Below are 12,039 nucleotides of genomic sequence, written 5' to 3'. Positions count from 1 at the left end.
TGTCCCTCTGCAAACCACTGTTCAAAATCTATACTGTCCTCCTGCTCCTGGGAAGATTCAGGATCCTGATCAGGAGCAGGGGGACGCTCCCACCGTTCCTCCTCAGTGCAGTCCTCCTCAGGACAATCCCTGGCAGCACCCCTGGTATCTTCTGGTAATATTGTGACAGGACCCTTTCCCAAGTCACCACTTGAGCTCTTGCCACACCCAGCCTCTCATTCCTCCTCCTCTGCTTGCCATCTATCTTGATTGGCACCATGGGACCCACGGCAGGGTTGGGTTTTTTTGTCCCAATGTGCCTCACTTTACACTTGCATACATTGAATCACATCTGCTGCTTCAATCCCCATTCATCTATGAAGGATAGAGTCTTCCCCTTCTGGGTGCCTTGTATCAAAGGGTGATCACTATTCCATGCAGACCCCAGGGTTGTAACCATTAGCTATCCGTTTGCCAACAAAAACTGCTCTTTTATAAGATGAGTACTATCCAGGTAAGCAAGGCACTGTTAAACAGCATACATGTGGAAGGGTTACAGCTCAGTAGCAGAGGACATGTTCTGCTTGCCAAAGATATCAGGTTCAATTCCCAGTACAGTCATACCTTGGATCCCAAACGCATTGCGAGTCGAACCTTTTGGCTCCTGAACACCACAAACCCAGAGGTGAGTGTTACGGCTTGCGAACGTTCTTCGGAACCCCAATGTCCGATGTGACTTCCTTGGCTTCCGATTGGCCGCAGGAGCTTCCTGCAGCCAATTGGAAGCCGTGCCTTGGTTTCTGAACATTTTGGAAATTGAACAGACTTCCAGAACAGAATCCGTTTGACTTCTGGGGTACCACTGTATCTCTAGGTAGGGCAGGGAAAGACTCCTGTCTGAAACCCCAGAGAGCCACTGGAAGTAAATGTAGGTCGGGGTGTCTAATCAATAGCCCTGCAGATGTTGTTGGAGTCCCAGCCAGCATGGCCAGTGGTCAGGATGATGGGATTTGTAGTCCAACCACAACTGAAAGGCCATAGGTTGGTTATACCTGCTGCAGGCAATCCTGAGCTAGATGGACAAGATACATGTGCCATTTAGCACAACTAAAAAGGTGCAATTTATTTTGTAGAAGGGAAGTAAGTGTTCTTCCTTATAGATCTTTACCATACATATGCCAAAGAGTGAATCTGAAAAGGTAGCACATGTATCTTGTTCCATCTGTGCGTCTGTCTCTTCATCGGACTGGAAAAGTGTAAAAAGACTCTCAAACTAGGTCACCTTTTATCATACCACAGAAAAAGCTTGTAACAAGACACTGCACTTTCTTGATGCAACAATTCATTGGTTGCTGTCCTGTTAATTAAGTGCGCAAATATTTATCCAAACAGCCCAAGGAGCACTAGATCCTGTGGATAGGCAGAGCTTCATAAAAGCTGCTGTAGTGTTTCTATGGAGGATGCACAATGAATTCTGATAAACTGGAGCTTGAAAATACCATGGTTCAGCAAATGGGGATTCTGCTGAAAACTAGATTCAGCGGCTGAGTGCATCAATGACAGGCATGTCATCATTACAATAGCAAATCTGTGATATTTTTAAATATGTCTCTGACGAGGAAGTCGTTCCCCCCCCCCCCCCATTGGAAGATTTTCCAGAAAGTCAAGTACATACAAAAATGTGCTTGTTAGGAGAAATTCACATTAAGATACTGAAGAATTTTCATAAGGAACTTGATGGAGAACAGATTTTTTTTAAGAAAGGAACCGGAAAATTGGCAGATTTGTCAATCCCTAGAGATATGCCATGTGAATATTGTTTTCTCATAAGCAGGCATATATTGAAGGTCAATTTTTGTCCCATTTCAGAGATGCTGTGTAATGTGATGTGTTGCCTTATGCAGTAATTCCAGTACAATTTCTATTCCTTATCTAGATCCACAATAGTGAAAGAGATGAGACATTATAAAAACCATTTGTACTTTCTGCCTAGACACAGAGGTCCAGTGCCGAGGGCCTTCTGGCGGTTCCCTCGCTGTGAGAAGCCAAGTTACGGGGGACCAGGCAGAGGGCCTTCTCGGTAGTGGCGCCCGCCCTGTGGAATGCCCTCCCACCAGATGCCAAAGAGAAAAATAACTACCAAACTTTTAGAAGACATCTAAAGGCAGCCCTGTTTAGGGACGCTTTTAATGTTTAATAGGTTATTGTATTTTAGTGTTTTGTTGGAAGCCGCCCAGAGTGGCTGGGGAAACCCAGCCAGTTGGGCGGGGTATAAATAATAAATTATTATTATTATTATTAAAGTTATGTAAGACTTATTATTACTATTCATATTGAATTTTTTTCATATTGGGGCACTTTCATAAATTTCTTTTGATGTTGATGCTGTTGCTTATTTACTGAGACAATTCGATTACAGAAACACTTTCTGTGGTTAAATTATTATTATTGTTAGCAGTATCACATTTTATATTTTGGAATATCACTATGATAATTGCTCTGTTCATCTCAGGTACATAGAATCATAGAACTGTAGAGCTGAAATGGACCCCGAGGGTCATCTAGTCCAGCCCCCTGCTATGCAGAAATTTCAACTAAAGCATCCATGACAGATTGCCATCCAACCTCTGCTTAAAAACCTCCATGGAAGGAGAGTCCACCCCCTTCTGAGGGAGTCCATCCTACTGCTGAATAGCTCTTACCACCAGAAAGTTCTTCCTGGTGTTTTGTTGGAATATCCTTTCTTACAACTAGAAGCCATTGGTTTGGGTCCTACCCTCCACTGCAGGAGAAAACAAGTTTCCTCGATCTTCCATGTGTCAGCCCTTTAGATATTTGAAGATTGGCTATGCAATTTCCTCTCAGTCTCCTCTTTTCCAGGCTAAACATTCCCAGCGCCCTCATAATGTTTGGTTTCCAGACCTTGATCATTGTGGTTGCCCTCCTCTGCACACGTTCCAGCTTGTCAACATCTTAAATTGTGGTGCCCACAGTACTCTAGGTATGGTCTGACCAAGGTAGAAAAGAGCAGAGCTATTACTTCCCTTGATCAGGACACTCTATTTCTGTTGATGCAAGCTAGAATAGCATTGGAGATATTTTTGCTGCTGCATCACACTGTGGACACATGTTAAGCTTGTGGTCTACTAAGACCCCTAGATCCTCTTCACATGTACTACTGGCAAGCCAGCTGTCCCCCATTTTATATTTGTGCAGGTCCTGCGCATGTTGGCCAGGGCAGAGCACAATGGCAGAAGGGAGCCATTTTTGGAGGCATGCTATGTGGAGAGCCATACTGAATGTTTCAGTTCTAGTGGAGAAAGCGATGCAGTGTCAGACATAGCGAGCATCCTGACAGAAGGCACAGAGGTGGGGCTGAGAGGGGGACAAAGAAGACACCCTTTGAGATGAGTTTGAAAGCAACACTGTCCTCATTAAGAAAGCGAATTGGCGCAAAGAAGCATTAAATCTAATGTGCCTTTCTAAAGAATCAATTACTGTTCCTTGGAAGAAGCCAGCCTGCTTGCCATATTTATCATAGGACCTGCTCACTGTGCCATCATTTTGGACAAAGTACCAAACCTTAGGTAAATCTGCACACCCGCCATGGATTTGGGACATAGCTGCAGCCCCTGAAACATGCACAAACTACTATACAAAAGATTGCTGCTCTAAACAGAGAAGTCTTTAAATAAAAAGCCGCCTTCAACAGTCACACGCCGCTAAGCGTGCTTCCTTTTATTCCATTTTCTCCCATCAATTCATTCGTATTCACTGCCAGTCCTCTGTGCCAATTAGCTTTAATTTTTACTATACACAATGACATCAACAGCCAATGGGATTCTAGGCTCGCAGGATTTTAGTGTGCCTATAAACTACAGAAAATTGTCCTTGGCTAAACTCCTGCTTTCAGATTGGCTGACGACAATAGGCATGGTTAAGTTCAGAGTAAGAGCCATTAAGCATAATTACTACCACAGGGTAAAAGTTTAATTGTGTTAAATTTTAAATCTGCATAGCCTAAGCTTATTTACAAGCTGGCTAGGCCCTTCCGTTACATAAGGGAAAATAAATCTGTACTTAAAAATTTGCTGCTTGCCAACTTTTATTTTACAAAAAGTTTTTTAAAAGCTGATAAAAGCTTCTCTTGTCTCTGACTCATTCCTTCCTGTTGGGATCACGCTGGCTAAGTATTGAGGACCTTATGATATACTGCACTAATATGTCTGAGCCTTCTATTGATATGAGTGACAAGATTGCGTTTTGTATGAAAGACCGGGGGGGGGGGGGGGCGGGTGTCACAGGGACTGAGGATCCTCTCCCTTGTTTTGATACATTTAAGTCATGAGGATTTTTATTGCTGGAAGAAATCCTGACGTCCCTCACTCCTAACCACCTCCAATATCCTGTTGTAGATTCTCTAGGGAAAGGAGCACAACTGGTCATGTTATCAAAAGAAAATGCATTTATTGGTGGGAAACATACCTTGCCTTCAGGGCTATATAAATCATGAGACATGCTCCCCTCCTTCACTTGAGAACACATATGGATGGCTTTTCTGATATTACCAAACTGTGGGTACATGGCAAACATCCGGACACTTTCACCCTTTTTAAAAATGGAGTTGCAAAAAAAAATCATAGGGGCAGATGAAGTCCTTAAGGGAAGAATGGGACATAAGAAAAGGCTTTTTTGTTGTTGTTGAGAAGGCCTTCCCCAACTTGGTGTCCTCCAGATGTTTGGCACTACAACTCATAATTTCTAACCATTGGCCATGCTGGCTCAGGCTCATGCTGGTCCAAACATCTGGAAGGCATCGGTTGTGGAAGGCTGGTTCAAATCAAAGTCTTTCTGTTCTAACATGCTGTTACCAGCTTTGGCCAGTTGCATGCCTATAGGAAGTTCACAAGGAGTGTGTGGTGCGGATCATTTCTTGTTGCCCCCCCCCCCAACCTGCTACTAAAATAGCAAACCATTTAGCTGTCGCTACTAATTGAAGCTGATCCAGGAATGGAGAACCTGTGACCTTCCAGGTGTGGTTTGGACCCCCAACTCCCATCATCCCCAGACAGAATATCCCAATAGTTAGAGATGGTGGGAGTTGTACAACAGCATCTGAAGGCCCAAAGGTTCCCCCAGTCTAAGTCATCCAAGTTGGTGGTCATCACCTCACCTTATCTTGGGGGGGGGGGAGAAGAAAGGAAGAAAGGTTTGGATCCTAAGCTAAGTTGACTTAAGGAAGTTCACCCATCTTCCCATTCCCAAAAATCCCCTGGAACCCCATTCCACATTGTTTAAGAGGACTCCAGAGAGGATAGGTGTGGTGGCGGCTGCAATGGGGAGAAAGTAATGGAAACCTTCCCTTCCGTGAACTTATTTAAGGTAAGTTATTTTAGGGTGCAAGCCAATGCGTTGAAAAATCAAAGCTTGTTTTCTGCCCTCAAACTCTGCTTGTACATCCTTTTGAAAGTCATGACCAGTTGTCTGGGAACATAACCTCTGCATGCCAAAGAGCTCGGTCTAGAACGCATAGCAGATGTATTCAGTTTATGTCCCTTAGTTCCTGTTGACAACCCCACTTAGATTACCTAACTGCTCGTTGAACATCCCAGGACATTTTTAAATGCAAGCAACTTTACCCTTCTGTGCCGTTCCCACAAAAGACAATTTGAACTTGGAAGTGCTAGAGTAAGTGAGATATATTCATATACTGAAGAGTGGGAAGAAATGTTTGAGGCCGAGGACGAGATGAGCACGCAGACTAGCTGGGAGCTATATTTGTTACAGACATTAAAAAGCAACATGATTTCAGCTGGACAGAACATAAGCCTTAAATCTTATGCAAACATTCAAAGCTGTTTAACACTGTCTTACCCCCAAAGCCCCTGGAAGGAGGCAGGTGAATCCAGTACCAAATACATTTTTCATGTTCCTTAAGCTGACTGTTTAAATAGTTAAGTGAACATCTGTCCAAACTTCCCATCATTTCCATTTAGAGAAGCCGCTAATTCAAAGGGTGACAAAAAGTGCCTGTTTAACAATGCAGATGGTGCTGTCTGCCCCCCCTTTTTTTGTTTAATCTAGATTGAGCTCCACACAACTGTGATGCTAATGAATAATGGATTTTTTTTATATTCGCACATGGAGTGGCATTGCGCTCTGAACAAATCTAGGATTAGCTTGCTTCTAATTTCCCCATTTCGATATAGGGCAGTGATTTATTTATTTTATAATGGTAACCGATGTGGATATTTTAAAGATCAGAGGGGTAGCATTCTGATTTCAAAGATGAAAGCAACTTGTCAACTTTGTCATTTGGAAGAGTAACACAGATTAATATGAGTGCAGCAATAAAATGCTGAGAACCTCCATTTTTTTGCAATTTAAGTGAGCTGCATCCATCAGTGATACTTATATTTTATTGGCAAAATTGACATAAATTTGCAACTGTCTGATAAACACATTGTGTGTTACCTCCCAGTTTTCATAGAACTAGTGTCCCTTTAAAGATAAACAAGTATAGTCTCATTTCAAAGATAAAAGAAGTGGGGAGACTTTCTAAAGCACAAACCAAATCAAGATGAGGCAATGTTATAGTTTCCTGAACTGATTTAGGCCATTTATATTCATAAAACCTACAGAGAGGTGATGAGTTAGTAGTCATTCAGTAGCAGCAGCAATTAATATTATTAGTAGTAGTAGTAGTAATATCCCACCTTTCCTCCAAGGAGCTGGAAGTAGCATGCATGGGCCTCCGTATCCCCTTTTTACCTCACAACAACCCTGTAAGTAGGTTATGTTTAGAGAAATAATGACTGGCCCAAGGTGAGCTTCATAGCTGAGTAAAGACTAGACTCCTTTACACCACACTGTTTGGGGCAAAAATCATATTCAGCTGACCCCAGAAAGCACATTGGTTGAACAAATTCATGTGAGATTCGAAGTGTTCAAATATTTGTGGGGTTCCTTTTTCAGTGGGATGTCTTTTGAGGGATGTGAAATGCCCTGCATAGTCATTTCCTGGGTTTGTTTCCCTTTTGTTGCAAAATTCGTTTAGTGCCTCTTTCTACTTGTTTGCTTAAAGCTATTGTTCACTATAGCGGCCATTAAGTTAGATAACAGCTTGAGCTAAAACAATGTAAAGTAACAATAGGATAAAATCCATTCAATGTAGTCATTACAACAAACTAATGTGAATAAAGACCTTTCATATCAATTGACTTAGGCTGGAATTCGAAACACACTTCCAAAGGCCTAAATCCAGCTAACACAGATGAATTTCTGAGTAAACATGCAATAGATTGATCTTCATATCTAACTTTTGAAGATAGTGTTGGCTTCACTGCTGGGGCATCAGAAAAGGCTATCTCTCAAATATTTTAGGTAGGGGTAACCAGTGTAGTGTCCTCCAGATGCTATTTTGTCCCATTCATATATGTGGGCCCCTTCCCCCAAGAAATACTACTGAAATGGAGGAGGCCTTTTCAAAGAGCTAAAGGTTGTGCCAACCAGCCCAGGGACGGAGGAAGGTGATACAGTGGGGGCAGGCCACCCTGGGTGTCACCACTGAGGGGGGTGACAAAATGCCAGGCAGCACTCACTGCAAGGCCTGCAGCACGCCAAAGCCATGCGTCTCTCCTGGGAGTGATGCATGGCTTGGGCGCCCACAGGCTCTGCGCTGCCCCAAACAGTCCGCCAGCCGCCTCATCTGTAGGGCAGCTAAGTGGGAGGAGGCAGGCAGACCCCTCAGAGGCCCCGTGGAGTATCCTGACCTGGCTCTCCCCGCCCCATGGGCAGCTGGCCCCACCCCTGGGTGCAGGGTACACACGCCACTCCAGGCGCCCGATCAGCTTGCTCCACCGCTGAATCATTTTTGCTTGGTTCTATTTTAAAGTGCAAGTTAGAGGACTGACACTAAAACTCTTCAGAGTCTTGTACAAATACTCCTAACTTTGTTTGAGAAAGAGACAAAAGCTTCAAATACTCTCCCACTTCTCCAAGAACAGGCTGCACAGGAAACTCTGGTTTCACGCAGATCTAGACAATGTTTTTCCTCTGACCTTGTGGTAACTTTTCCCATCACCTCATGGTGAGACCATATAGAAGTAGGTCATCAGAAGGTTATGATGCATATTTATACTCCGGCACCCAGTCGCTGATGGAACGTGATTCTCAAGGCTCTGTTGAGGTAGACTACAGCCTGAGCTCAGTTATAATGGAAGCAAGGATGCGTCACGGTTGATGAAAAGCTGAACTCAGATCTAGGTTTAAGTAGCATCCGTGTGACAGCTTTCTTGTGTGTGGCCTTCAACAAATCTCAGATTCAGCTCCCCATCTGTAAAATGAGAATAGTAATGAACCATCTTGCCAGTCTGTTGTGAGGATGAAAGCAGTGAAGATTGCAAATTTTCTCTTCAGGATTAAAAGCACAAATATTAGCAATAGCACTAGGCCCATATTAATATTTATATATACAAGCATTTCTATCTACTCATTTGGCCCTAAAGAGCCTTCCCCCTCAAGGTAGCTTGCATCTATAAAAGACATAAGCATCAATTACAGTTATTATTGTTACATTTCTATAGCAGCAGACATGAACAAGTTGAAACAATACAATTTAAAACAAAACCAATTTTAAAACCAACTAAAACATTTGAAAGCATATAGAACATCTAAAAACACAATGGCAAACTCTCACAGCTGCTAATTTCAAGGTTGCCACGGCCAGTATCTTTCAGTCATCAAAAGCCAGGGTGAACAAGAATGTTTTTCTTGTTCACGAAAGTCAACAATGAAGGAGGAGACGGATGCATCTCCCCAGGTTTTGAACACATAAGAGAGACCTTATCACAGAGTCATACTCACATACTAAATCAGCACACTGTGTATTTTGTAGTTTTTACTGAGTATTTTTTACTTAAAGTGTAGCTAGCAGTTGATTGGCACCATTGTCATGCAAACTTTGAAGTGGAGTCATTTGCAAACTACAGAGGTTTAGCTCTTGTGTGTTGGAAAAGGCAACAGAATGCTGTCTTCCACACCGCTGTAGTAATTACATAATAAATCATATTGGATCTAAAGTAAGTTAGTTGTACTTAGGCCCCATTGAAATCTGCCTGAAAAATGAGACATGAAAGAGTGGAATCCTACTGATTTTTAAAAGTTTAACCCACTCAATCAGGATCTAACCTATTGCCTTTCACATAAAGCTATTTATTGCCTACATTTATTGTTAAAGAGGAACTTAATCTGACCGGGTATGAAGTTGCTTTATATTGAGTCTGTCCAATGGTCCATCTAGTCCCACATTTTCTACTCTTGACTGGCCATAGCTCCCCAAGGTTGCAGGCCCTGCTACTTATGGTTCTTTCACCTGAAAATACAGGACCTTCTGAGTACAAAACTTGTGGTCTACGACTGAGATGCGGTGAACTTCCCATGTGTCGTACTTGTCAAGAGATTCCCGCCACTTTTATAAGAGTTGTTGTGATGCATTCTTCATGTGCTGGTGATTCTGCAGCGATCTTCAAGGACTTGTAGGTGGGCCTGGAAGAGCAAACCGTACTTCTTGGAGTGTCATGCTCTGAAAGCAGCCAGTATCTGTGGAAGCAGATAACAAAGTTGGCAAAGCATTCGTGTTGACACAAAAGCTATCTCCAAAGACCAGGGGTGGGGGTGGGGTGGAACCAATTGATATAGAGGAAGAATTACTTTCATTGAGAAATTGAAGAGAAAGGAATAAGAGGGAGGCAACACTATTTTTTGCCAAAATTCATTTCCAGGTTGAGATTCCAATTAAGATTCTTAACATTTTAACTGTGGGAAGATTGGACTCTTCTCAGAGGGAGACTTTGGGCCCCGTAAACATGGTTTACGTGGAGTCAACTTGACTCTTCCAGTGGATATGGATGGACTGAGTAGCTTTTGCGAATGCCCATGTATGTTCAGATCACAACTCCTCCATGTCCTAGAAAATCCTCCAGTGATGTGGTAGTTAGTGATCTTGATCCACGTGGAAGCAGTCATGGGATCTGTTCTGCACTGGAAAGATCAACTTGCATTTCCAATTCAGCACTAAATGACTGAATGTGAAATAATTCAGATGAGTTTTTTGAGCCAAACCAAACTTGCATGGGTTGATATCACCCTGGGGTCCCATCAGCATAGGATCCTGTTTCAGTGTTTAGTTCTAGATTGAAAATGTCACCCCCACCCCCAGTCTGAAAAAATTAAGTATCATGTAGAATAAACTTAGCTCTCTCTGCCTCCCAGGTATCTTAACTTCACCCAACTTCTGCCTATAACAAAGGCAAATTGTGGCCCACAGGGAACATGTTTACATCCAGTGCTCCCAAAAAAACATACCCGGCACTCCCCCCCCCCCCCCCCGTATAGCTAACAAATCAGTAGGGATTGATGAAAGAATAGCAAATTAGAAAGCGGAAGGTCTGAAAGAGGGGCCTGTAAAGATGTTCTGCAAAGATGCTCTTAATTTGCATAAGGGGGGGCAATTAGATTGCTTTGACTAAGATGTTGGAAGCCCCAAAATAGTGCTCTGTGTGCAAAATGCATTTCTTCATTAGCCAGTCAATTAGCAGGAGGCTCAGCAGCCGAGCAAAGGAGCCCAGCTTTCTTCTCCTTCTCCCTTTTTCTTTTCTCCGTGCCATTTCAGCCCACATTCCCACACACTGGCTGGTCAGCGAAATAAGGGACGGCAACTTCTCTTTATTGGTGCAATACAGTATTTGATACTGCTAATTACACTTAATTAGTCCTTCCGCCATTTAATTAAAACGGCTTCTAATGATTGTGCTTCCTTGGCAGGCTCTTTGGGACCACGGGGAATTGTGCTGCCTGCAGTAAGCTGATCCCTGCCTTTGAGATGGTGATGAGGGCCAGAGATAATGTTTACCATTTGGACTGCTTTGCCTGCCAGCTTTGCAACCAGAGGTGAGGACATGAGGCTTTTATATGAACAGAACAGAAAGAAAGAAAGAATGCAAGTTATTCCCCACCCCCCACCCACCCCTGATCCCAGTGGAACAAGAAAGTCTGGCTCACGGTTTGATATCCATCACCTTCTCCCAGGCCTTCAAATTGCCACTGCTGGGTGAGTCATTTTACCTGCTAATGGAACACTGGAGCCTTCCCCCTGATAGGCCAACATGCGGAATTGGTGGTAGGTTGGATTGTGGCAGGAGCAAACAAACAAACAAAAGTGAGTGCTGTGCTGCAGGCTAGCAGGTGGTGTTAAGCGGCACCCAGGCAACTGAATGAGCAGCTTCAAAGCCAAGCTTCTTGTCGGTCTGCTGCACATCCATTGATATGAGGATGGCTTGGCATAAATACTTTTTAAATCAAGGTTACTTAAGTTGGGCATCTGACAGGCTCGGAGGCCGGGCTGGGAAGAGTCAAAGGAAATAGAGCTCTTCAGAATAATTCCTCGCAGAGCCCCATCAGCTCGCCGCACGGTCGGCAGGGTCTGTTCAGAGCGCAGCTTTAAGTGGGACATATCATGTGTGCCTAAAAGGCAAGCTATAATAGGAGAGGCTATATAATGAAGAGCGCGGTCGCTATTCTGGCGTGCTTCGCATCACCATTGTACTGAAGTGTCCTGCAGCTTTTAATGCACCGTGGTCGACTTGTATGTTGTGCATGGATATCAGGAGGGTATCCACTTAAGGTTTAATTTGAGGAGGGTTAGCTGGGGCTGGAGCTTTTCTCTCAAATAGCAACCATATTTCCCAATGACACATAATCATCAAACCTAGGAGTCCTGTCACATTAAAATTCCAAACTCTACACAAGGCCAGCCTGGTCTCGGAGCCCTTTAGGGAAAGGTTCAGGCTACAGTGAGTTTCCAAAGTCAGGAAAAGGAGGGAAATCTGCTAGTTATGAAGCAGCTACAAACAATGCTGCCCTGCTACATACACCCTCATAGTACATACTGAGATTTGCCACGCAGATGATCTTTGCACTCAAGGTGGTGTTTGGTCTAGGCTTTAAGCTAGATCAAATTCAAGAGCAAGACAGCATGCAGTCCAGGCAGGGCTGCTTGCA

The 12,039-nt window shown here is 43.5% G+C and overlaps 2 protein-coding genes and 1 long non-coding RNA gene across 8 annotated transcripts in view; all 3 read left to right on the top strand.

Moving 5' to 3' along the window:
- RIC3 (RIC3 acetylcholine receptor chaperone) overlaps window positions 1-12,039 on the top strand; it is a 513,554-nt gene that overhangs the window by 28,077 nt on the left and 473,438 nt on the right. The gene's annotated exons all lie outside the window — the stretch shown is intronic.
- Window positions 1-12,039, top strand: part of LOC310666311 — a 446,582-nt gene that overhangs the window by 249,744 nt on the left and 184,799 nt on the right. The window lies entirely within an intron of this gene.
- LMO1 (LIM domain only 1) overlaps window positions 1-12,039 on the top strand; it is a 101,977-nt gene that overhangs the window by 80,432 nt on the left and 9,506 nt on the right. For all 6 annotated transcript variants that reach the window (XM_083412412.1, XM_083412411.1, XM_083412415.1 and 3 more), the window contains exon 3: window positions 10,804-10,929. In XM_083412412.1, the coding sequence (XP_083268538.1) occupies window positions 10,804-10,929 (126 nt within the window). The remainder of the gene's footprint in view (window positions 1-10,803; window positions 10,930-12,039) is intronic.

Source organism: Podarcis tiliguerta (genome assembly GCF_965153285.1).
Source record: "Podarcis tiliguerta genome assembly, chromosome: 1".
Taxonomy (NCBI): domain Eukaryota; kingdom Metazoa; phylum Chordata; class Lepidosauria; order Squamata; family Lacertidae; genus Podarcis; species Podarcis tiliguerta.
Note: the sequence above shows the minus strand (reverse complement) of the source record. Positions and strands in the feature narration are given on the sequence as shown.